This window comes from Dryobates pubescens, chromosome 5 (genome assembly GCF_014839835.1).
Source record: "Dryobates pubescens isolate bDryPub1 chromosome 5, bDryPub1.pri, whole genome shotgun sequence".
NCBI classification, from domain to species: domain Eukaryota; kingdom Metazoa; phylum Chordata; class Aves; order Piciformes; family Picidae; genus Dryobates; species Dryobates pubescens.
This window is the reverse complement of record NC_071616.1, coordinates 16,215,485-16,237,849: the sequence shown is the minus strand read 5'-3', so window position 1 is coordinate 16,237,849 and position 22,365 is coordinate 16,215,485. Positions and strand designations below refer to the sequence as shown.

The 22,365-nt window shown below is 48.3% G+C and overlaps 1 protein-coding gene across 4 annotated transcripts in view; it reads right to left on the bottom strand.

Annotated features, from left to right (window-relative positions):
- Window positions 1-22,365, bottom strand: part of SAMD4A (sterile alpha motif domain containing 4A) — a 118,569-nt gene that overhangs the window by 11,725 nt on the left and 84,479 nt on the right. For 2 of the 4 annotated variants that reach the window (XR_008462251.1, XM_054161666.1), the window contains exons 4-8: window positions 13,026-13,289; window positions 7,226-7,335; window positions 6,500-6,586; window positions 2,374-2,668; window positions 607-692 (exon numbers count right to left, since the gene is read on the bottom strand). Coding sequence is in view for 2 of the 4 variants with exons in the window: in XM_054161666.1 (XP_054017641.1) it covers window positions 607-692; window positions 2,374-2,668; window positions 6,500-6,586; window positions 7,226-7,335; window positions 13,026-13,289 (842 nt within the window). In the remaining 2 variants the exon portion in view is untranslated. The remainder of the gene's footprint in view (window positions 1-606; window positions 693-2,373; window positions 2,669-6,499; window positions 6,587-7,225; window positions 7,336-13,025; window positions 13,290-22,365) is intronic. The other 2 variants (XR_008462252.1, XM_054161667.1) reach the window with 1 other exon arrangement.

Below are 22,365 nucleotides of genomic sequence, written 5' to 3'. Positions count from 1 at the left end.
ACTGAGACACATTCAAAGCCTGCAGCTCCTAGGAGAGGCTGTGCAGTCTCCCTCTGAGCCCTGCCATATGGGCAGGCGATGAGAAGCAGCTTGCTGTGCCAGGGGTACAGACTGCTGTAGGACACCGGGGACGCCAGCCATCCCTGCCGGAGCCCTGCAGCACAGCCTCAGCCATCCTAAGCCATCACCTGCTGAAGGCAGATCTTGCTGGGAGCAGAAACAGATGTCCCCGTTGCAAACTCCCAAGACCACATGCTGCAAAACAGGAGGTGGCAACGCCAAGGGATCACTGGGTCTGTCTGATAGAAACCACCTGCACCTTCATCCTGGAATTCTTCCTTTGATCCAGCTGCTGATCAGGCTGTCATGAGCCAGATGAATTTCCCATCTCCAGATCCTGGCGATTAAGCGAGTGTAGGGAGGGAGCAACATTTCCATGCACCATGTTGGAGCTACCACCCACCCCAGCCCTGTTCTGTCAGAATTACTATTAATACCCCTCAAAAATATTTGTGTTAGAAACCAAAAGGTTTACATAAACAGACACTTTGGAAACAGTTTCTAAGTGATGAGAACAACAGTTTTAGATGATCCGTCACGACTCACCTCATGGATTAGACATTTGTCTATGAGCTGTAAATAGGAACTTATATTCTCTTCGTCAGGTCGGGAAACTAAAAGTTGTGTGCATACTGGAATAAAAAAGAGAGAAGAGAAATGGGCACAGGGACGCTGAGCTGGGGTCCAGGGAGGTCGAATGAACATCTTGGATGTCCTGTTTCCCTTGTCCCACAGGGCAGGCGTTCTCATCAGCAAGGAAAAAACACCCCTTCCCTCAATTCCTCCCGTGCCATGCTATATTTAGGGCCAGATTTTGTTCTCTGCTATGATGGTGTAAATCCAGAGTAACACCACTGGAGTCACCAAAATTAGACCTGAGCAAATCTGGGGCACAGGATTATTCCCGAGTTGGGGCTGTTCAGCCTGGTGGTGTCCCTTCAGTACTTAAAGGGGGCCTACAAGAAAGCTGAGGAGGGACTTTTTACTAGGGCTTGCAGTGATAGGACGAGGAGGAATGGCTTTAATCTTGAGGAGATTTAGACTGGCAACGCTTGTGCCATACACACAGCTTTGTGTATGGTGGAAGCATTTGTCAGGGGTTGAACCCATCAGTGTGTTTAAAATCAGGCTAGAGACTCCCATTTGTCTTTGCACACAGCCAATCAGCTGGGGAAAATCTTGCACCACACTTTTATACAAAACCAACTATCTTTTGCAAAAAAAGCATGAAATAAGGACAAGGCTGATATTTATTTGTGGTATCCCAACGAGTTGCTTTCCATTCTTGCTGTCCTGTGTGAGGCTGCAGACAAGACTCTCCTCCTCTCTTCCCTGGGGTGATCTCTCACCTCCCTCCATCACCAACATCTCAGATCACATCAAGAGGAGTTAGGCAACATCCAAGCTCTGATGAATCTGCCTCAAGAGCCCTGTACCACTGGAGGATGGCTCCCACCGCACACTGCTCCTGTGCAGCTCACAGTGTATTAATCATAGAACGGTTTGGGTTGAAAGGGATCCTGTGAAGACTTAATCCTGGTGCAAAGCTGTGCACCCCACACCAGGCATGGAAAGGCAAACAAGCATTTTGGATGTGCCCTATCTAAATTAGGGCTTAAAGAGAGGCTTGGACCCAGTCAGTTTACACTCAGGACAGCTCACACTAAGCCCATGCACCAGGGCTACCCTCACACAAGCACAGTAAGTTCAAGGGCTGCTACTGAAAACACCTCTGGACCAGTGAGATTCTCCCAGCACTCCCAATGGGGAGAGGATGCTATGATCCCTAATCTGGGACACTGAGAGGATGCCATCTACCTCCAACCCAGGGCAGGCAAGAGGATGCCAGCCACCCCTGATCTGGGGCAGAGAGAAGATGCTATCCACCTCTGACCTGGGGCAGGCACAGAACTATAGAATGCACTGGGTTGGAAGGGACCTCTAAAGGTCATCTAGTCCAACCGCACTGAAGTCAGCAGGGACATCCCCCACTACATCAGGTTGCTCAGAGCTCCATCCAGCCTGACCTCGAATGTCTCCAGTGATGGGGCCTCCCTGGGCAACCTGTTTCACTGTATTAGCATTGATGCTATCCACCTCTGACCTTGGACAGGCAGTCTGTCCCGTTGTTATCACTCTCAAAATCACTGCCCACTTCCCCACAGCATGATGTGACCTCAAAACAACATCACCCCTAGGACTGCAACTTGCAGGGGCTCGAGGAAAGGCTGCTTCAGTGCCACCACCACACACATCCTAACCCAAAGTAGCTCTTCCTGGCAAGGACACCAATAACCAGTGATGGCCACTCACCTTTCCCCATCACTCTGGTGAACTGTCCAGGCAGGTCACCTTCAGGCAGAGGGCCGCCCCCTGACTCGCCCTCGCAGCCAGGTAAGTGATGCTGCGGCATCCCTGCCACGGCAGAGTCCTTGCACTCAGAGCCTTGGCTGTCTGAGCCAAGCAGGGAGGAGGGGTGGTGCGAGTCCGCGTCCCGGCTGTGCTCCTCGGTGCTCGAGCTTTGCGAAGAGTAAGCTTTGATGGGGGTGAGGATCATTTGGTGTAGTTCCTGCAGCGGGACACGCAAGTTGCCACCTTCCAGGATGTCCTGCGGATTCAAGTGGAGAAGAGGGTTTGTCTCTGCAGGGACAACAGGATATCAGCTACGAACCAGACTTCTACTTTTAACCCCACAAAAATCCCCAGCAAAGTCTTGCTCCTGCTCCAGGACTCTGCTGCAGTCTGTGCTTCATTCCTTGAGTCTTCTGCTTCGACCAGGGGAATGTGGACCTGCTGCAGGGACAGTGTCTGATTATCCATAGGTGTGTTCAGACCTGAATCCCCAGAGACAAACATACCCTGTCAATCCAAACCCAACAACAATCCAACTTCAGCCTTTCCAAACTTCCACCAGGAAGATGGTAGATCCATGTGGGGGACTGAGCCTCTGAGATTTCAATGCCCAGACCAGCAAGTATCTTACTCCTTTTCCCCAGCAATCCCACAATTAAGACATTTCAGCAATATTTAATTGGAATTCTGTTTTTTAATGTGGACTTCTCTCCAGTTTCCAGCACTGTTCTCAAGCCTGGCTCTTCACCAACTTCTCTGCCTCACAGAGCTTGCTATAACAACCTTATGCACTAGGACCACTGTGGAGCCCAGGTTCACACTAGGGTGCAGAAGGTCATCCTGCAGCAGTGAAGTAGGGATGTCCCCACCCACACTGTGATGAGTAGGAAGAGCAGATATAGAGAAGAAAGGGTGGGAAGCAGGGTGGGTTACAGTCACACACAGAATACTGCAGGTGAACTTAGATCCCTATAGCAAAACCAGGATCTCCAAGCTGAATGGTTTTGCTATAGGGATCTAAGTTCACCTGATTGAGGTTGGAAAAGACCTCTAAGATCATCAAGTGAACCCAACACCAACATACCCACTAAACCACATCCTGAAAAGCCATGTCTAAACATTTTTTGAACACCTCCAGGGATGGTGACTCCACAGCCTCGCTTGGCAGCCTGTTCCAATGTCCCACAACTCTTTGGGTAAAGAGATTTTTCCCTAATAGAATTTGGGTACAGTTCCAGCCTTCCTCCGGGTTATACTGTAGATTGAGAACTCCCTTTCTAAGTCAGATCCTGGTCCTACCAATGGGAAATAATTGCATTTTGGTTTTACTGTAGCCTGGACCAGAAGAGCTCATTGTAGGCTCCTGCATGGTCTGGCTTGTGGAACACTGCTTGGAAAGAGGCAGATTTTGGAGTGAGGCCTGACTGTGCCTCAGGAATAGGGACACAAAGTGGGCACAGAGGCAGCTGAAGGGCTGTTCACCCTAAATCCTGCTGCATCCCAGCTTGTCCTTGGACATCTCAGTTACACTTCTCTCCAAGATCTGGTGTCAGTCTGCTGGGCACTATTTTTTTGGGGAAAAAAATCCTGTTCTGCTAACCAGCAGAGAGGGGTGGAGCAGCTCTTTCCAAGAAAGCAGCAATCTTTAGCAGTGAGACACTGCCCCAAAAATATTAAGTTGCACACATGCTCTTGCTTAGCAAAAAAACAGTAAAAACTTGGATGGGAATCCTAGAAAACCAGAGATGTCTCCTCCCAAGCAAAGCAGCTCTGAGGCAGCTCTGAGCCCCAGAGCAAAGCCCTTGGATTTTCAGTTTGTGACATGGTTTAGTCATTGAATCACAGAATGACTTGGGTTGGAAAGGACATGAAAGACCACCTAGCTCCAACCCCCCTGGCATGGGTAGGGACAACTTCCACTACACCAGCTTGCTCAAGGCCTTGTCCAACCTGTCCTTGAACACCTCCACAGAGGAGCTGGCATCCACAACCTCTCTGGGAAACCTGTTCCAATGTCTCACCACCCTCACTGTATATAATTTCTTCCTATCGCCCAGTCTAAATCTCCCCTCTTCCAGCTTCAACCCATTCCCTCTCATCCCATCACTACAAGTCCTTGTAAAAGGTCTCTCCCCAGCTTTCTTGTAGGCCCCCTTCAGATACTGGAAGGATGTTGTAAGGTCTCCCTGGAGTCTTCTCTTCTCCAGGCTGAACAGCCCCAGCTCTCTCAGCCTGTCCCCATGGGGGAGGTGCTCCAAACCTCTGATCATCTTTGTGGCTGTCCTCTGGACCTGGTCCAACAAGTCAATGGCCATGGTGGTTTGGGTTGATGGTTGGAATCAATGATATTAGAGATCTTTTCCAACCAAAACAATCCTATGATTTTATGAAAGCAGGACACAGTCACAGCCCCACAGCCCAAAGCCACCCCACCAGGGGTCAAATGCAGCTCCTTCCACTTCCCTTCTGTATTTTACAGTGTGTGTGGTTTGTTGTGTCAGCCAAGCTGGGCTGGAACTCCCTCTTGCACAGTCAATCAATACCATATTTCAAATCCCAGGTGGAAGAGCAGGGCAAGAGGCTGTGCAATTGCCTGGAAAACATGTTGCTGAAGCAAGCTCAATCCAGAGGGCTGTCTCTTGGATCTAATCATTATTATGAATACAGGGAGGTAAATAATGGCTTTATTAGCTGCTGCCATAATCTGAGCACAGTCCCATATTATAAATAAATAGCCAAGCCCTGAGCTAATGAAAACAACAATAAATAGCAACACACCACAGAAGTATTTAAAAGCCCCTAGTGGGAGGCTCTGCAAGTTGCTGTTTGAAGCTGGTGCGATTAAATATAATATAATATTGTGATAATAAATAGGGGGTGGTGGTGAGCTGCTCCCAGCAAATCTGTGCTGCTGCTGCTTCTCCAGCAGCCATTTTGGCAGAGTTTAAGCTTTAGTTGAGGAGGCAAAAGAAGTTTCTATTTGTGTATGAGGTTTAACAAGGCCACAATGATCCCAGAACACTGCTCCACGCTCGGGGCAGAGTGGCTGGGAAGCTGCCTGGCAGAAAAGGACACACGGGATCTGGTTGAATGTGAGCCAATGTGTGCCCAGGTGGCCAAGAAGGCCAACAGCATCCTGGCCTGGATCAGCAATAGTAGTGCAGAGATTGTCCTCCTGTACTTGGTACTGGTGAGGCCACACCTTGAGTGCTGAATTCAGCTTTGGGCCTCTCACTCCAAGAAGGACATTGAGTTGCTGGACCAGGTCCAGAGAAGGGCAACAAAGGTGGGGAAGGGTCTGGAGAACAGGGCTGGTGAGGATCAGCTGAAGGAACTGGGGTTATATTTAGTCTGGTAGAGAGGTCACTAAGGGGAGACACAGTGGCCCTCAACCACTGGGAAATCCTGTGTGACTGTGAGGACGGACAGATAGGGGTAGGGCTTGGGGGTCCCTGTGTTGACCCTGTGCATGGAGGGGTGTCATTGAGAGGTGACAATGGCATCAAGAAAAGCAAGATAAGCAAGTGGCCAAGGGATAACTAGAGCTAAAAGGCTCTGCCCAGCAGGTTCCCCAGTAGCAGGGAGGATCACAATGGTTCATGAAGCCAGAGCTGGTCCTGCATCATGGCTGAATGGATGGGTGACCACCAGGACATAGTGCTGTGGGAATATCACTGTTGCTGGGATGGTGCCCTCCACCACTTGAATGTCAGGTCTTTTGAACACCCTGGAGCTGGCTAGGGCTTGTACCAGGGCTGCCAGGCATATCACTGAATCAAAGAATCATAGATTCATTGAAAAAGACCTCTAAGATCATCAAGTACAACCATCAATCCAACACCATGACCACTAAACCAGATGAGCAAGTGCCAGACAACGATTAGGACCCACTTTGCAAAATACAGCCCCACATAAAACCTGCATCTGGTGGAGAAAGTATTTGAGACATTATTCAGATGCAGCCAAGCCAACAACAGATTTCTCTGCACAAGACCCCAACAACATGTAACTGCAGAGAGCTTCACCCCAGAATATACTCCTGGTTTCTTGAAAAAGACGAAATACCAACGTGGCTGTGGTTACTTACCCTTTCTAAAGATTTCAGCAGGTTTTGTCTTTCTTTTAGCTTTTGAATACTGATGACTATTTTGTGTCTTGCGCCTTTGGTAACGTTCTGCAAGAAGAGCACAAAACCTGGCATTAACATTACCACAGGGGAGCTGGGTCAACCCAAACCCTTCCTCCCCTGAACAAAAAGGGCTGCTATCAATTAATCCAATTTCTGAGTGCAGGGATTAGCAGGACAGAGGAAATCACTGAGAGATTTGCTGAAGCTAATTTCCAGCTAGTCTGTCCCACCCTGGGACATCTCACACAGTGGAAGTAAAAGTACTGACTGGCCTTCTTCATCCGGAGGTCAATCTGAAAGCAGCGATGTTTTCAAAGGTTAACAAGGCAACTGGCCACCAAAGCTCCAATAACTTCAAAGGAGCTGGGTACTGCAAACTGTGCCCCTGAAATTCCTGAACTTAATTCCAGATGGAAAAAAGTCCAGGTGCAACTCCCAGTGACAAGACTTTTATGCTGGGACTCCAGTTAAAAAACTGGGACAAGGCCCTTTCCACAGACAATGTGGTGTTTTTGCATTCCCCAAGACCAAATTTTTCCTTCTTTGGTTGCTTCCCAACCGCCTGTGGGTGAAATGCCCTCCACATGAAGACAGCAGGACAAGAGGCATTGGAGGCATCACATCAACTGACTCTGCCAGCGTGGGGACCACAGCCGGCAGCTTTCCGCGCGAGGTGGGACCTACCTGTGCCTCCAGCTGACATTCGGTGAGGGCCATCATCTCCTCATAGGTCATCTGTGAGAAGAGGGCAGCGTACTTGTGCAGCCGCAGGCTCTTCAGCCAGGCTGGGACATCTGCAGCACAAAGGTAAGGAGATGAGAGCTCCAGCTGAGCTCACGACGCTGCTTAACCACGTGCAACAGCCCCAACAGCAGCAGAGGAGCTGCTTCGGTGATATTCACCATCCCATCGGTGCTTCAGACACCTCACTGAACTCCACAGACTTTTATGAGGACAGAGTGCTATAGGTATGGATGGTAGGAGGAACCAGCCCCTGGATGAGGACATGTTCTCAGAGGCTGGCTTTCTGCAGCTGAGCCACAGGGAATTAGCCCATGGAGAGCTGGAATCACACCACTGCATGCTAAGCTTCTCGCTGCCCTTTTCCCAGGAACATGGGAACCACTGAAGCTCAGGACTGAGCAAATGGCTGTTTTGCAGATGGCAGACACTGATTTATGGCATGAAGGAAGATGGTATGTGCTGAAAATTTAAATGGCTGTTTAAAGAGAAATAAAGAGATTTATTATAGTTTTTTTGAGCATGGAAAATTGATGTGCCATCAAAGATGGTCCCACAACCTGCTTCAGAATGGTGACTTGTGACTTCAAAATGTACTGACTGCAATGACTTCTTCCTTCCCAGCTGTTATTTGCAGTGTAGCACCTCTGTGCCTGGCTGTACCCAAAAAAACTTCCATCCTCCTGACATCAGTGTGGTTTCACAGGGATGTTTCACATGAGGGAGGGATCCTTCCTCTGCAACGTGCAAAACGCCACCAGACCCTATGAAGGGGTGTCCTCCATGGTGGAGGCAATGGGATATGAGCCTGCACCACTCCAGCCCACTCAGCAGCTACTCAGGGTTTCACAGGTTTGGGGGACCCATGGTGACACCCCACCAGTGATGGGAGGGCTCTGCAGATAGCCGTGCAGCACAACACCAGGCTCGTGATGACGCTTTTGCTTTACATCCTAAAGGCTTCAAATGCAGTGCCAAATCTAGACCTGCTTTATTTAGCACCTGGCAATAGCATCCAGCAATAACTCTGCCTTAGCCTACTGAGCTCACATGCTCTGCTCCCAGTAATACCCTTGTCCAATAGTCCTTGGCCCCTTCCCCATCAACAAGACACCCAGGAGTCCCATCTCCACCCACATCAGGTGCAGTAACAATAAAGAACAGTGTTTCAGCCCCAAATCCCACCAAACCCAACATCCAGCATGGAGAGAGGTGGAGGCTCAGCAATTACCTCTTTCAGGGCTAAATACTAGTTAGCAGCAGTATCTCCCCTCACATTGGTGATTCCTGGGTCTGTTTAAGGGTTATGTGTTGAATGGGTGGTGGAACACACATGCCACAGCAGGCAGGGGCTGATGGTGTGGAGGAACATGAGAGGAAGGCGGAGTGGGACTTGCCCTGTTTGGGGGAGGGATTTCTACCCATTCTGCTTGTGCAGCCAACCTGGGGCTGCTGTGGTGCTCTGCCCACCAACCCTGAGGCCAGCATGAGGACAACCTTCACGGCCACGTTCAGTAACCTTCACTTACATAGCCAGCCTCATAGTTTATTTAGACTGGTTTGACTGCAAAGTATGAGGCCAGGCTTGCTTCAGAAAGGGATGAGACAGGAGGAGGACAGCCTGAGTGCTGGGCCATGTCCAGAAAGCCCCATGCTGCTGAGTGTCAGATGGCAAGTTAAGGACCACAGATGGTTAACCAACACCTGGAGCAGACAGGGCAAGATGGACCATTGGTTTGACCCCTGAAGGCAATTCCTACATTTCCCAGAAGTCTTCTGCTGCCACTGCCCAGGCTGACTCCACACCCCACTCATGTCCAAGCAGAGGATGCAAAGAGCCCTGAAATGCTGCATTTTTCTCACACACTCCATCCTCTGACACACATCAGTCTTTGTGTTTCAAAGAAGAGTCCTTAAATGTTGCACAGGAGAAGAAACTCACACCAAATATGGGGGCAAAGAGTTGCTGAACACAGACAGGTGGAATTTTGCCATCTTCTGTAAGTTCTAACATGCAACAGTCCTACAAGCTGTTACCAGAGGCCTCTTAAACCTATCTTCTGATTAAAAAAAGCAAAATCTCTCAGCAGAAAGCTCTGTTTCCAGTTCAGAACTGTCAGGTGCAAATTTGAACTCCATTTTAACACAAAACCACATCACCTTAGTGACAACACGCTAAAAGTCTACTTGATCCTGCGTTCCCTGGGGACATCTGCCTTTGGCACATGTCCGTGCTGATGGCAAAGCCCACAGGGATACTTCCAGAAGAGAGTTGCAGCTTCACACAGACATTAAATCTTGCAGAAAAGTCCAACCTATGCAGCGAGTCAGATCACAGAAGCAGCAGCTCTCCTGTCCCTTTGTATCAGACTCCCTGGACCACCTCCTAATTTAGCAGAGCTACGATGATCCCAGAGCCCCCTTGCCAATGGTGATGGCAATCACAAAATCACAACATGGTAGAGGTTGGAAGGTACCTCTGGAGGTCATCTAGTCCAATCCCACTGCTAAAGCAAGGTCATGCAGAGCAGGTTGCTCAGGATCACAATATTCAGGTGGTTCAGAATCCCTCCAGAGAAGGAGACTCCACAACCTCTCTGGGCAGCCAGCTCCAGGGCTCCAGCAGCCTCACAGCAAAGAAGTTTTTCCTTATGTTCAGGCTGGGGAGAAGGAGCCACTCAGCATATGGAGGGATCTACAGTGATTTCATGGTCCTTGGAAAGTCAAACTTCCTAACTCTCTCCATGGAGCAGCAAGCCACCCACCCATGGAGCTACTCTTTAATTACAAATTACCAGGAGCTAACTGCAAAGTCACAGCATGGCTGCCAGAAACGCTGTGTCTGATGTGAGCAGCAAAGCGAGGACTTCCATGCTGCTCACACACAGCATCCCCCAGGCACATTAAACACTGGAGCTTGGCCAGCAGATGTACATCTAGCTTGGAAACTCAGGAAGAAAACACCTCCCCATATGTATTTATACAGGCCAGTATATACACAGAGCATCTCCAGAAGTGTCTTTATGGCCCACCACGCCAAGCCATGGATGCATTCACAGCAGAAAGGCCCAGCTCTACCCAAGCCCTCCTCCTGGTGTGCCCTGAGCTGTGCTTCAGGAATCGGTGGACAGACAGACAGATGGGGCTCCACAGGGAATAGTGTCTGCATCTTCCCCTGGAGTAACCAGGAGTTGGGAGAAAGCCAAAGGATCCCTTTCCTTCAGCATGAAGACAAAGGCAGAGAAATAGGTGACACAGGGTACAAAGACAGGTGGAAAGGAGAGAAATGAGTGACATTAGGGGAAGAAGACAGGTAGAGAAGAACAGGTGATATTAGGGGGGGAAGATAGGTGGAAAGGTAAGGAATAGGTGACATGGTATGGAGATAAGTGGAAAGGAGAGGAACAGGTGACATAAAAGCACAAAGATAGACAATAACTAGAGAAATAAGTGATGTTAGGAGAGATGAACTGCTAAGCGACATTGGATGAGTCTGTGCCCAGGGTCAAGCTTCCCCCCTATCCTCCTGGGTGCTCTGGAGGGTATTAAAGAAGCAGCAAGCTGACCAGAGGAGCAGGTGACACCAAGCCACGAGAGCCAGCAGGCTCTTGGGGAGACGTGGCTGCAATTCAGAGAAGAGACTTGGCACGGGGAGCAGCAGCAGGTCTGGATGCAATACGATGCAAGCCAAAAGAAATGCGCAAAGCTGCGCGTGTCTGCAGGAACCAGAACCAGCAGAAAGCCAGGGCAGGGAACGGGCAGTGCTCCTTCCTGCAGGAAAGCTGTGGGGCTACAATGGGTCACAGGCAGCCCATGCTGCTCTGTTAGTTGAGGATGATGAGCGCCACAGGAACGCTGTCTGTGTTGCAAGCAAGTCTCTGCTCTGCTCCCAAGTCCTGTTTTGGGGAACATACCTTCAACAAAATACAGGCTTTCTGGAAGAAAACCAGCAGAGAGAAGCAAGAACACCACCACACTTAGAAAACACCATCTGGGAAGGAACTGAATTGGTTGCATCTGAGTAAAATACAGTGGAGGGGGGAGGACACAACAGTTGTAGACACCAGAGGCTGTAGACATCTGTTTTGCACATCCCTGCACCACGGTACAAAAGCAATTTGGCTTACTCAGCATTGGAGAGAAATCAGGTTTAGATGTTTGCAACCCTTCCTCCAGAGAAGGAGGATGCCCAGGAAGGGATGCCTGAAGGAAGGGCAACCATCTCCCCTGGGAGGGCTGCATGTGGGGTTTATTTAACTGATTATTGCCTGTGGGCTTCCTGGGCAGTAAGACCTTTGGGTTTCACAGATCTGGCCATACAGATCCATTGCACTGCACTGTACACATAGAGGTCCTGCAGCTATAGCTGTGGATCACAAGAAGCCATAGTCTCCTCCCCAGCTCCAGCAGCAGAAACCTGGAAAAACATAGTGTTAGACAGACCCCTCTGCACTATTTGCTCCTGTAAAGGGTCTGCCAGACCACAGAATCCAGCACAGGCATGGAAAGCCTTGAGGATCCTTCATGCTGATCTCCACTTAAGTCTTCAACATGCTCATTGTGACCCCTCCAAGCCTGCCTGCCTGCCAGTCCACCAGAAGGTGGTGATGGCACTTGCTCCACTGCTGGAGACAAAACACTCCCTGGCTGCACTACCTGATTAGATGTTCATCAGCTGAGAAGCAAGACATGGCTCTGTGAAGCCATCATGGTCAGTAAACTCTCCTGTCCCATCTATATACCCCATGGTCCCAACCTGAGCGCACCACTACTGTGCAAAGTCCACCCAGGTATTTAGGCTGAGCCCAAAGCACCTAATGCATGGGGGAATCTTGAGGGGATTTTCCATGCCTTTATTTCATGCACATCAAAGTCACATGGTGCTGAGTCAAACAGTTCCACATTACAGAGATTTATACCTATCTAGGTTTGTCTGCAATTAGAATAAAACCAGACCTTTACATAAAAAATAAGATTATTTCCTCCTTCTGATACATCCTTAGTTTCTACACAACTGAGTTGTTTCATGTTGATGAAAAATGCAGTTGTTTAAATCAGTCTCTGATAGCTGTGGGTTCATTTTCACTCACTTTATCTGTTCACAGGAATTTACAGTCTGCTTTTGCCCAGTTTTCATCTATTTATTCTCCTACAGCCTGAAGCTCACTCTCTCCACCTTTGCAGCAACAGACCATCATTTCTGCCTTGTTTACCAACAGGATCAAATACATTTGTTACTGAGTGAAATACAAGTGCAATGGGAAAATCAGCTGAAACACACAGGATAAATTCACTGCAAACAAAGATCCTAAGCCCAAACTTCCCCAAATACTTGGTGGATACCAAACACCAAATCACACGTGGCTTGCTAAGCTCACCCTAAGCTGTTTTTCACCATAATAAAGAAGGATGAGAACAGAGCACAGAGCACCACTCACAGCCATCAGCCACAGGCTAGGGAACAAATCCAGCTTTTTGGAATAGCTGGCAGCTTGCAGGATTTGGGGGCAAAACCCAGCCCACCAGCACCCAACTGTAAGACATCAGCTGCTTAAAAAAATACCTTAATACCTTACCCTAAACCTAAATTCCTAATCTAGGAAGAGAAAGCTGGAAGGTCCCATTTGGTCAGGAGGACTCTTGCCCAAAACCGCCAACCGAGCCCCACGCTGATGGGAAAACAACTTTTCCCCTCCTGTCTAGGGGTGCTTGGGGTTGTGGAGGCATCTGGTTTTTCACTCACCTTTCATCCCACTCCCTTCCTCCTGGAATGTGTTACGAGCAGAAGGCTGATCTTCTAAATGTTCACTCCCACCACTTCCCGAAGAGGCTACACTGCTTTGTGGAGACAGGGGGGCATGATCGGAAGGGATGCACTGGGGTCCTCTAGCTCGTAAGTCCTCATGAGACATCCATCCATGTCCTAGAGGTTGGTTTGGCACATTCATGGGTGGGGTAAGGGACACAGAGCGTTTCAAAGGGCTGTGGTGTGTCTGGCCTGAGAGAACTGAAAAAAAAAAAAAAAAAAATCAAATGAAAGAGGTTATTCCCCCCTCGCGGCCCGGGACGCAGCACAGCCCCCCGGGAAGAAGCACTCACTGAAGGCACAAAATGCACGGAGGCCACGGCGCCTCCCGGATGGCTTCCCACTGCCCAGGGCTACCTGAACCCTACTCTGAGCTCTCTGCTTTGCCTCCCAGCAAGCAAAGAGGATGGGAACACCTGCAGGGAGATGGGGTTACATGAGCTGTGTTGGGTAGCTGAAAGAAAGGTGTTGCATGGAGTGCATCTTCAGGGGGAAAAAAAAAAAACACAAAAATGAGCAGGTCTGGAGGTTTTCCCCATGTGGAATCACGTACCCATGGTAAGTCTAAGCACCGGACTGCTGCCTCTCACCAAGCCTGGAGCCTAGGAGGTTGCCTCCCTTGTAGGGAAGATATCACTTCTATTACAGGCATGATCTTAGAATCACAGAATTGTTTTGGCTGGAAAAGACCTTTAAGGTTATCAGGTCCAACCAATAATCCAGCACAGTCAGGTCCACCACTAAACCATGCCCCTCAGCTCACCTACACAGCTTTTAAGTCTCTCCAGGGACAGTGATTCAACTACCATCCTGGGCATCTTGTTCCAGGCTTAACAACCTTTTTTGGGGAAAAATTTCTTCCTAATATCCAACCTAAACCTCCCCTGGAACAACATGAGGCTGTTTCCTCTTGTCCTGTCACTTGTTATTTGGAAGAAGACACTGACCCTCCCCTTCACTACAACCTCCTTTCAGATCTCAACATCTCCTCAGCCTCCTTTTCTCTACGCTGAACATCTCCAGTTCCCTCAGCCACTCCTCACATGACTTGTGCTCTAGACCCTTCATGAGCTTTGTTGTTCTTCTTTGGACATGCTCAGCACCCCACTGCTTCTTGGAGTCAGGGTCCCAAAACTGAACCTAGTATTTGAGGTGTGGCCTCACCAGTGCCAAGTACAGGAGAACAATCACCTACTGGCCACACTGTTTCTCATATAAGCCTTGCTGAGTCCTACTAAGATTTTGTATTTAGCTGAGCTACCATCAGCAATGACAGCATCCCAACTCAGCCACCCATGAACAGCGCTTCCAACCGCCAGCCTCTTAACTCTCCACAATAGCCAAGACTAAAAAGATCAGTGAAAATAAACCCATGACAAAGGTGGGGCTGAATCCCTCCAAAAAATACCTTTAGAAAACTTTGGAGTTCTTTTTCCTTCCCAGCTGTGTAATGGCTTTGTATTTCCTGGGTGAAATTTTGATCCCACCAAGCTCAATGTGTTTTTAACAAGTAATTTCAACACTGCGAGGAAAAGAGCAATCCACAAACACCTGTGATTTGGAGTGATTTCTCAAAGAAGCCTTTACAATGGGTAGGTATTTACTTGCCTTTCAGTCAAGTACAAAAAGACATCTTATGTGGCCTAAAGCATTAAAAATCTCCAAATGATATATTTCCATAAAAAGGTTTGGGTTGGAAGGGACCTTCCAAGGTCACCTACTCCATCCCCCCTACGGTGAGCAGGGGCATCTGCCGCTAGATCAGGTTGCTCTGACGATTTTTGGTAGTTATGGAACTTGAATGCATTTTTAAACACAATTTGTATTGAATGGTCTCCATTTGTCACAGCTCTTCTTCCATACTGTCTCACTGTTATCTCCTGAAGGGTTTAGGTAGCTTTGCCTCTGGTCTATGGTTAAGATGTGGTAATATTTGGTATTTAAAGGAAAGATCGTAGAATCATAGAATGCAAGGGATTACAAGGGACCTCCGGAGATCATCAAGACCACCCGCCCTGCAAAGCAGGATCACCTAGGGTAGGTCACACAGGAATGTATCCAGATGGGTCTTGAAAGTCTCTGGAGAAGGAGACTCCACAACCTCTTGGGGCAGCCTCTTCCAGTGCTGTGTCACACTCACAGTAAAGTTTTGACATGTGTTGAGGTGGAACTTCCTGTGTTCCAGTTTATATCCATTGCCCCTTGTCCTATCACAGGGCACCACTGAAAAGAGACTGACCCCTTCTTCTTGACACCCACCTTCAGATATTTACAAACACTAGTAAGATCTCCTCTCAGTCTTCTCTTCTCCAGACTGAACACCCCCAGGTCTCTCAGCCTTTCCTCATAAGACCAATGTTCCACACCATTTTAGTCATCCATTAGAATCATTAGGATTGGAAAAGATGCTTAAGATCAAGTCCAATCAACACCCCAACACCACCATGCCCACTGAACCCTGCTCTGAAATTGCCATGTCTACACATTTTCTGAACACCCTCAGAACACCTTCAGGGATGCTGACTCCACCACCTCCCTGGGCAGCCTGTTCCAATGCCTGATCACTCTTTCTGTAAAGAAATGGATGTTTCCTGTGATGAAAAATGTATGTAAACATTGGCCCCTTGGCTTAATAAAATACAAATTCCATCATTCCCAAAGTCACTGAAGTGCTGGTTAAACCACAAAAGCAGTTCATCTACTTGAATGCTTGGATTTAGGATGTAAAATGTTTCTTTAATGTTTTATTGTGGTTGTTCTCAACAAAACTAGTTGGACTTTATGGGGGCTGTTTCCTGATACCAAAAAAAATCCTTTCATTCAGCCATCACCCGTCCAAGCCCTGTCCTGTTGCCCCCCTGGATAACTTGGACAAATTCTGGATCCAGTGCTATGAAAGGTTCTTTCTGGTTTGCATCCAACCCAAGTCAACAGTGCTGTTTCCAATGTGCCTCTGGGTGCAGATGTGGGGTTCACAGCATGATGGCTCACAAACATCTGCAGTGCCCTGTTAGCGAGTACTCCTTTCTAGAGACAAGAGCCACTTCTGCAGGAGAACCCTCATTTCTCATAAAGAGCATCTGTGAGCTCTGCTGCAGGTTAGAGAAATGGAAAGCAGATTTTCTGCTGCAGGGAAATCCAAGAGAGGAAGGGTTAAAGTGACCTCTCAGCCCTTATGAAACTGAAGCAAAAAAGATTCAATTTTTCTCTCAAAATCAAATTTCTGAACACTGTATAAAACCTGGGGGAAATTCATCGTCCTCCTTGCTTTTTCTCCTAAAGAAGCAAAGAACTAAAGCTCCCTAACCCCTTTTTTTGCCCTGGTCGGTGTTCATCAAAACCATTTGCAGCTCCTCCACATTTTATCTCCTAACACACGTAAGTCTTGGTGGAAAAGGCCCAACCAGTTGTATCACACTGTAAAAGTTAAGCCAGATTAATTCCAAGCTAAAGCCTGGGGGGAAAATCCACCATAAAGCCATTTCTGCTGGCCAGAAAATGAGCAAGTAGTGGGGTTATAAAAAGAGGAGAAAGAAAAGCATCAAAGCTTGTTTGCTTTTATTAAGCACCTGTAAAAAGCAGCCGGTGCCACATGCAGCTAATGGACGAGGCCAAAAACCTGTGGATTTCTGTAATGTCTAAATTATTCCTATTTCTGAAAGTATTTTGTTCTACCAGCATGGAGCACTAACACCACACTGTGTAGGGAAGCAAAGAGATGGCTTCTGCTGAAGAATTTGTTCCCTTCCAATTCCATAACTATAGAAACATCTTCCAGAAGTCTTCTGGCAGCAAAAGATGTCGGGGAGAACCTGGGACTGTTTTCAGAGCAGTGTTATGTTTCCTAAAGCTGTGATGAGTCCTGATGGGGAAAGAGAGGGATTTAAGAAGATCTTCAGCTCCTCTGCAATTGTACACTAAAAATAGTAGTCTAACGGGCGTCTGTACATGTCACATCAACCTCCCAGGGGGAAAAAAAAGTATCTAGTATTCAAAAAAGAATAAATATGGGGGGAAATATGGGAAAAACCCCCTGATAAATCAGTTGAAAAGCATCTCAGCAGTACAGCTCGGAGTCCTTTCTGTGCCTGCTGCCTGCAGTCATAGTTGTATGGACAGAAGCCACATGGATTTGTGATAGGGAAAACTGGTTTGGAAAATATTTGAGCCCTTAGAATGAATGAGATGCAGGTGAATGGACAGGGAGGGAATGAGTGAATTGCCCCCTTTTAGGAGGCAAACAGCTTCTCCATTCGTTCTCCCTCCTGAAGGGTGTACACAGCAACTGGTACCCTGCAAGCATTTAAGCCATCCTCTCCACACCAGAATCCTGCAAATGAGGATATGTGTGGCTTAACTTCAGCCCAGATTCCTTCCTGAGCAGAAATACCCCTACAAACTGCTGCTCTTCCATCTTCATTTTATGTCCCTAATTAGAAGTCGGTGGCAGCTGGAAGAGATATAATGAACTCCACAGGATGGCCAGGAACAATTACAAATCACCCAGTGCACCATCAGAAAATGAGTTCCACTCCTTTCCCTGACATAACAGAACACTGGAGTCTAACAGAACATCTTTTACTAAACCACAAGCGCTGAACTATGAGTCAATTCACACAACTTTATGAGATCATAGAATCACAGAATGGTTTGGGTGGGAAAGGACCTTCAAAGGTCGTCTAGTCCAAGCCCCATGAAGTCAGCAGGAACATCTGCAATGAGAGCAGGTTGCTCAGAGCCTCATCCAGCCTGACCTGGCAGGATATCAGGGAGGAGGTTCTACCACCTCTCTATGCAACTTGAACCAATGTTTCATCACCCACAGCATCAAAACTTTCTTCCTTCTCTCCAGTCTGAATCTCCCCTCTTTTAGTTTAAACTCATCACCCCTTGTCCTGTCACAACAGGTCTTGTGGAAAATGATGCAGTAGGGATAACTGCAGAGGACAATACAAGCAGAAAACATCACCAGCTCTCTGCATCCACCCGAGATACTCTTGGTACCAGACACAGATCATTCCAGAGCTTTTAGCTCTGCTTAAGCTCTTCTGGCTGTAACAGACACCAGTAAGCAACACGATTTCTTGCAAACCATCTTACCAGATTCCATCAGCACTCAGTCTTAAGAATGCTGCAACCCCTGGGCTGGCATCTGCCTGGCATGCACACAGCTCTCCCTCTTTTAACCTGTAACCCTCAGAGAGGGGATTAAAAACTGTGCATTTTCATTAATGCTGCTCCCTGTGCTCATGCCCTCACTTTTCTGACAGAGGGGACGTGGCTCAGGATTTTCAAGGTGTTAGTTTAGTGCAGGTCTTTCCTTCCCTGCTTTTCACAATCCTGTGGTTTTTGGATGGTCCAAGGTGAATCTGGGGATGCCGACAGCCAAGCTGGAACTTTCCATCAATATAAATCACTTACTCAGTCTCCTGCTAAAATAAATGGTCCATGGGTGCTTTAACTTCAGCAGAAGCAAACCAAGTGTGAGTTTATAGCCTAATGCCTCAGCCTCTTTTCTGTATTTTTTATTACAAGAATATTAAGCTTTAATTCAAAAAGGAAATCTAATATATTCTTCTAGGGTAAGATAAGCTTCCAGGAGGTGGCCAGAGGCACGCCTGCCTTTCTGAGCACTGTGGTGGTACAAGCTGGATGAACAAAGAAAGGAAACCACCGTTCTGAAGTGCAAGCCATGCTGGCACATGAATCCCCTATGACTTGTAAGTGCGCCCCACTTCTGGTGCCACAGGCTTGTTTAGATGGTGCAAGAACAGATGCTCCCCAGGGACACACCAGTCACTCTGCAAAGCCTGACCCAGCTCCTTCCACCTGGCTATCTGATGGGATGGGGGCCAGGATAGGTCATGGTCCTCTCCATGATAAGCAGGGTTGGTATTGCCTCATTGCTCTGCCATCATGTCTCTGAACAGCTGAAGGGCTGCACTCAGCTCACACCAGCCCACATTTCCTAGCAAGAAAGCTCCTTGTGGCCTCCACACCAGGGTCAGCTGCAACCCAGCAGATGCTGCTAAATATAATGCTGTTCAGATGAGCTTGGGATGTTTTGCATCCTAGGGAAAATCATTATAAATAACCTGGAGATGTTGCTGAAGTGCTCTTAGGCTTCAAACCAACCTCAGCTTAATATTTCCAGGGGAAAAAAATTAAGAGGCTGGAGAAGCAGTGATGATGATGATAAAACCATCCTGGTGTGCAGAGCTGGAGCAGCAAGGAGCATCCTTATGGGGCCACCATCTCCCCAGGCATAACCAGCTTTAACATGGACCAAACATCGGCTGGGCTGGCAGGCACGACAACAAACTTACAAAGACTCTGAGGCTGCAAGTGCTTTCCACATGGAGCCCTGGGGTTAGGGTTTCTTTTTTTTTTTTTCCCTTCTGTCTTCCTTTTTGAAGTGGTGTTGCCTATTTTGGTAGGGCAAGGGCTAATTTCAAGAAGGTTTTTAGTTGCTGAAGACCATGTGGAACACTGTCAGACGTCTGTGTTGTGGTTTCTCAGGGTTTCAGGCCAATTTTTCAGCCTGAGAAGGGAAAAGCCACCCAATTCCTGTAATTAGAGCTGAAGAATTGGGCTCTTCAGACAGACCTTCCTCCACACAGCATGTGACAGCTGACAAGGTGCTTGCCTTGCCTCTTCCTTTTTATAAAATTTGGCTTAAAGTGCTGCAGAAGTCCTTGACAAGATGCATGTGGAGCTGGTGTGTTTCCACCAAGAGCCAGACCCATTGCTGAGGATGGAGAAGTGTTCAGATAACAGAGCAGTGTTCAGATCATAGAATCATAGAAAGGTTTGGGCTGGAAGGGACTTTTAAAAAATCACCTAGACCAGGTTGCTCAAAGCTCCATCAAGCCTGACCTTGAGTGTCACGAGGGATGGGGCTTCCACCACCTCCCTAGGAAACCTGTTCCAGTGTTCTACCACCCTCATCATCTCTAGCCCTGGCATACCCTCCATTGCTGCATGGTCCCCATCAGGTCCTTGACACCCAGAGGACCTTCACAACCCTTCATACCATACAGCACATTACAGCAGACTGCAATTCAGAATCACATCATTCCCATGGCCTGAGAAAGGAAAATCTGCTGTATGGTGCATGCTGACCTCTTTGGGAGATTTTTTTTTTTTGCTTTTAGCCTAGAAATGGCAATTTCTGGCTGCAGATCTGCTTATGGTGCATCCTCGGGCACTGTCCACTCACATAGAATCATAGAATGGTTTGGGTTGGAAGGGACCTTTAAAGGTCATCTAGTTCAACCCACCTGCAGTCAGCAAGGACATCTGCGACCAGAGCAGGTAGCTCAGCACCCCAAACAACCAGGCCTGGAATGTTTCCAGGGATGAGGCATCTGCCACCTCGCCAGGCAACCTGGGCTAGTGTCTCACCACCCTCAGCATCAAAATTTCCTCCTTCTCTCCAGTCTGAATCTCCCCTCTTTTAGTTTATACCATCACCCTTTGTCCTGTCACAACAGGCCCTGCCAAAAAGCACAATTCCTCTTCTGGTCTGTAGGTACCTGGAGCAACAGTTTGACCTCAGTTTGCTGTTTTTCATCCCCTGAGGTGACAGAGTCTCTTGTGCAGCCCGCAGGCAGGCCCACAGAGGGGGAACACTGAGCAGCTCCTGCAATCCCCATGCAAAGCAACCACCAAGTTCAACTCAGTTCTCTGCTCTGCTTCCTCCTTGCTACCCTGGTCACGAAGCACCCAGCATCTCCTCCAGGAAGGCTCCCCCGCACTGGCAGACCAATGCTCACAGCTCTTCCAGCCTTTCTGTGCTGAGGACCCTTGGAAGCAGCTGTTGGTGGGTCACGCTGCCCAGCTGGCACCCAGCCTCCTTCCTGGGCACCTCATTCACCCGCTCCCCACGTCGCCGCTGGCAGTTCCAGTGTGACTAAGGCAGAACCTGATGGAACATTTTTCAGCTCAACATCCCCTAACCCTTGGAGCCTTTTCTTTATGCCTATTTTTTTGTCTCCATGGGTTTTGTGCCTGCAACTTTAGCTGTGTTAGGACAGTGCTGCATAAACCACGTCCTTGCTTCTGAATCAGGGGCAGAGTTATGGCAGGGGAGGAGGGGGGAACCAGGGGTTCTAAATGCAAGAAGCCACTGGGTAGTTGTGTGCATTTGGGGGGGGAGAAAAAAAAGCTATAAGCAAGGTGCTGCCTCAAGCAGAGAAATTAGGAAGCACAGATGCAAAAAAAGCTCATCAAACAAACTTTTCTTCTTTAAAAAATGACGGTTTTAAAAGCAGTTTCCTGTTCAAGAAATTGGACAGAGAAACAATAACCTGTTTGTTGCTCCTCTCTCTGAGCAATGCATGTGAGGTCCCATACAGGGAAGGAGTTGTTTCTGCTGACTGCAGAAGGGTTCAGAAACCCCTGCATGCCACGAGCACTCATGAAGCCACTGGCTCTGGCAGGAATTACTGGTGTTGTTATTTACTCTTTTGTATGGCAGCAGGAGTGGGGCTGCATCTGAAGATGTGTAAACACAGCTCTTGGTGGCTTCAGCCATCTGACAGGATGCATTTTTGGAAGGAAGCCCAGCTTTTCTCATCGAGGAACAGGAGGCAGTGAGCTGCTTTTGAGATCCTTGTGTGGGGCTTTTCACCAGAGCTTCCAGTAAGGTGGGAGCAAGATAGACCAGGTGTGAATCCTGACTGAGGTTTTACTCACAGAGAAAAGGATGCATGAAACAGTGTCTGAAGGAGGTGCGAATTTGTGTTGGGGATGATAGAATCACAGAATGGTTTGGGTTGGAAGGGACCTTTAAAGGTCATTTAGTCCAATCCCCCTGCAGTCAGCAGAGACATCTGCAACTAGAGCAGATTGCTCAGAGCCCCATCCAACCTAACCTGGAATGTTTTCAGGGATGGGGCTTCTATCACCTCTCTGGACCAGTGTTTCACCACCCTCAGGGTAGAAAATTTCTTCCTTCTATCTAGTCTGAATCTCCCTCATTTAGTTTACAACCATCACCCCTTGACCCTGCTACAGTCTGTCCCCATCCATCTTACAGACTCCCTTTAAGTACTGAAAGGCCACATGGTCTCCCCACGGTGCTCTTTTCTCCAGGCTGAACAAACCCCAATTCCCTCAGCCTGGCCTCAAGCAGAGGTTTCCACCCTTCCATGATTGCTATGGCCTCCTCTGGCCCCACTCCAACAGGTCCATGTCTCTCCTGTGCTGAGGATTCCAGAGCTGGACCCAGCACTGCAGGTGGGGTGCCAGCAGAGATAGAGGGGAATGTAAGATG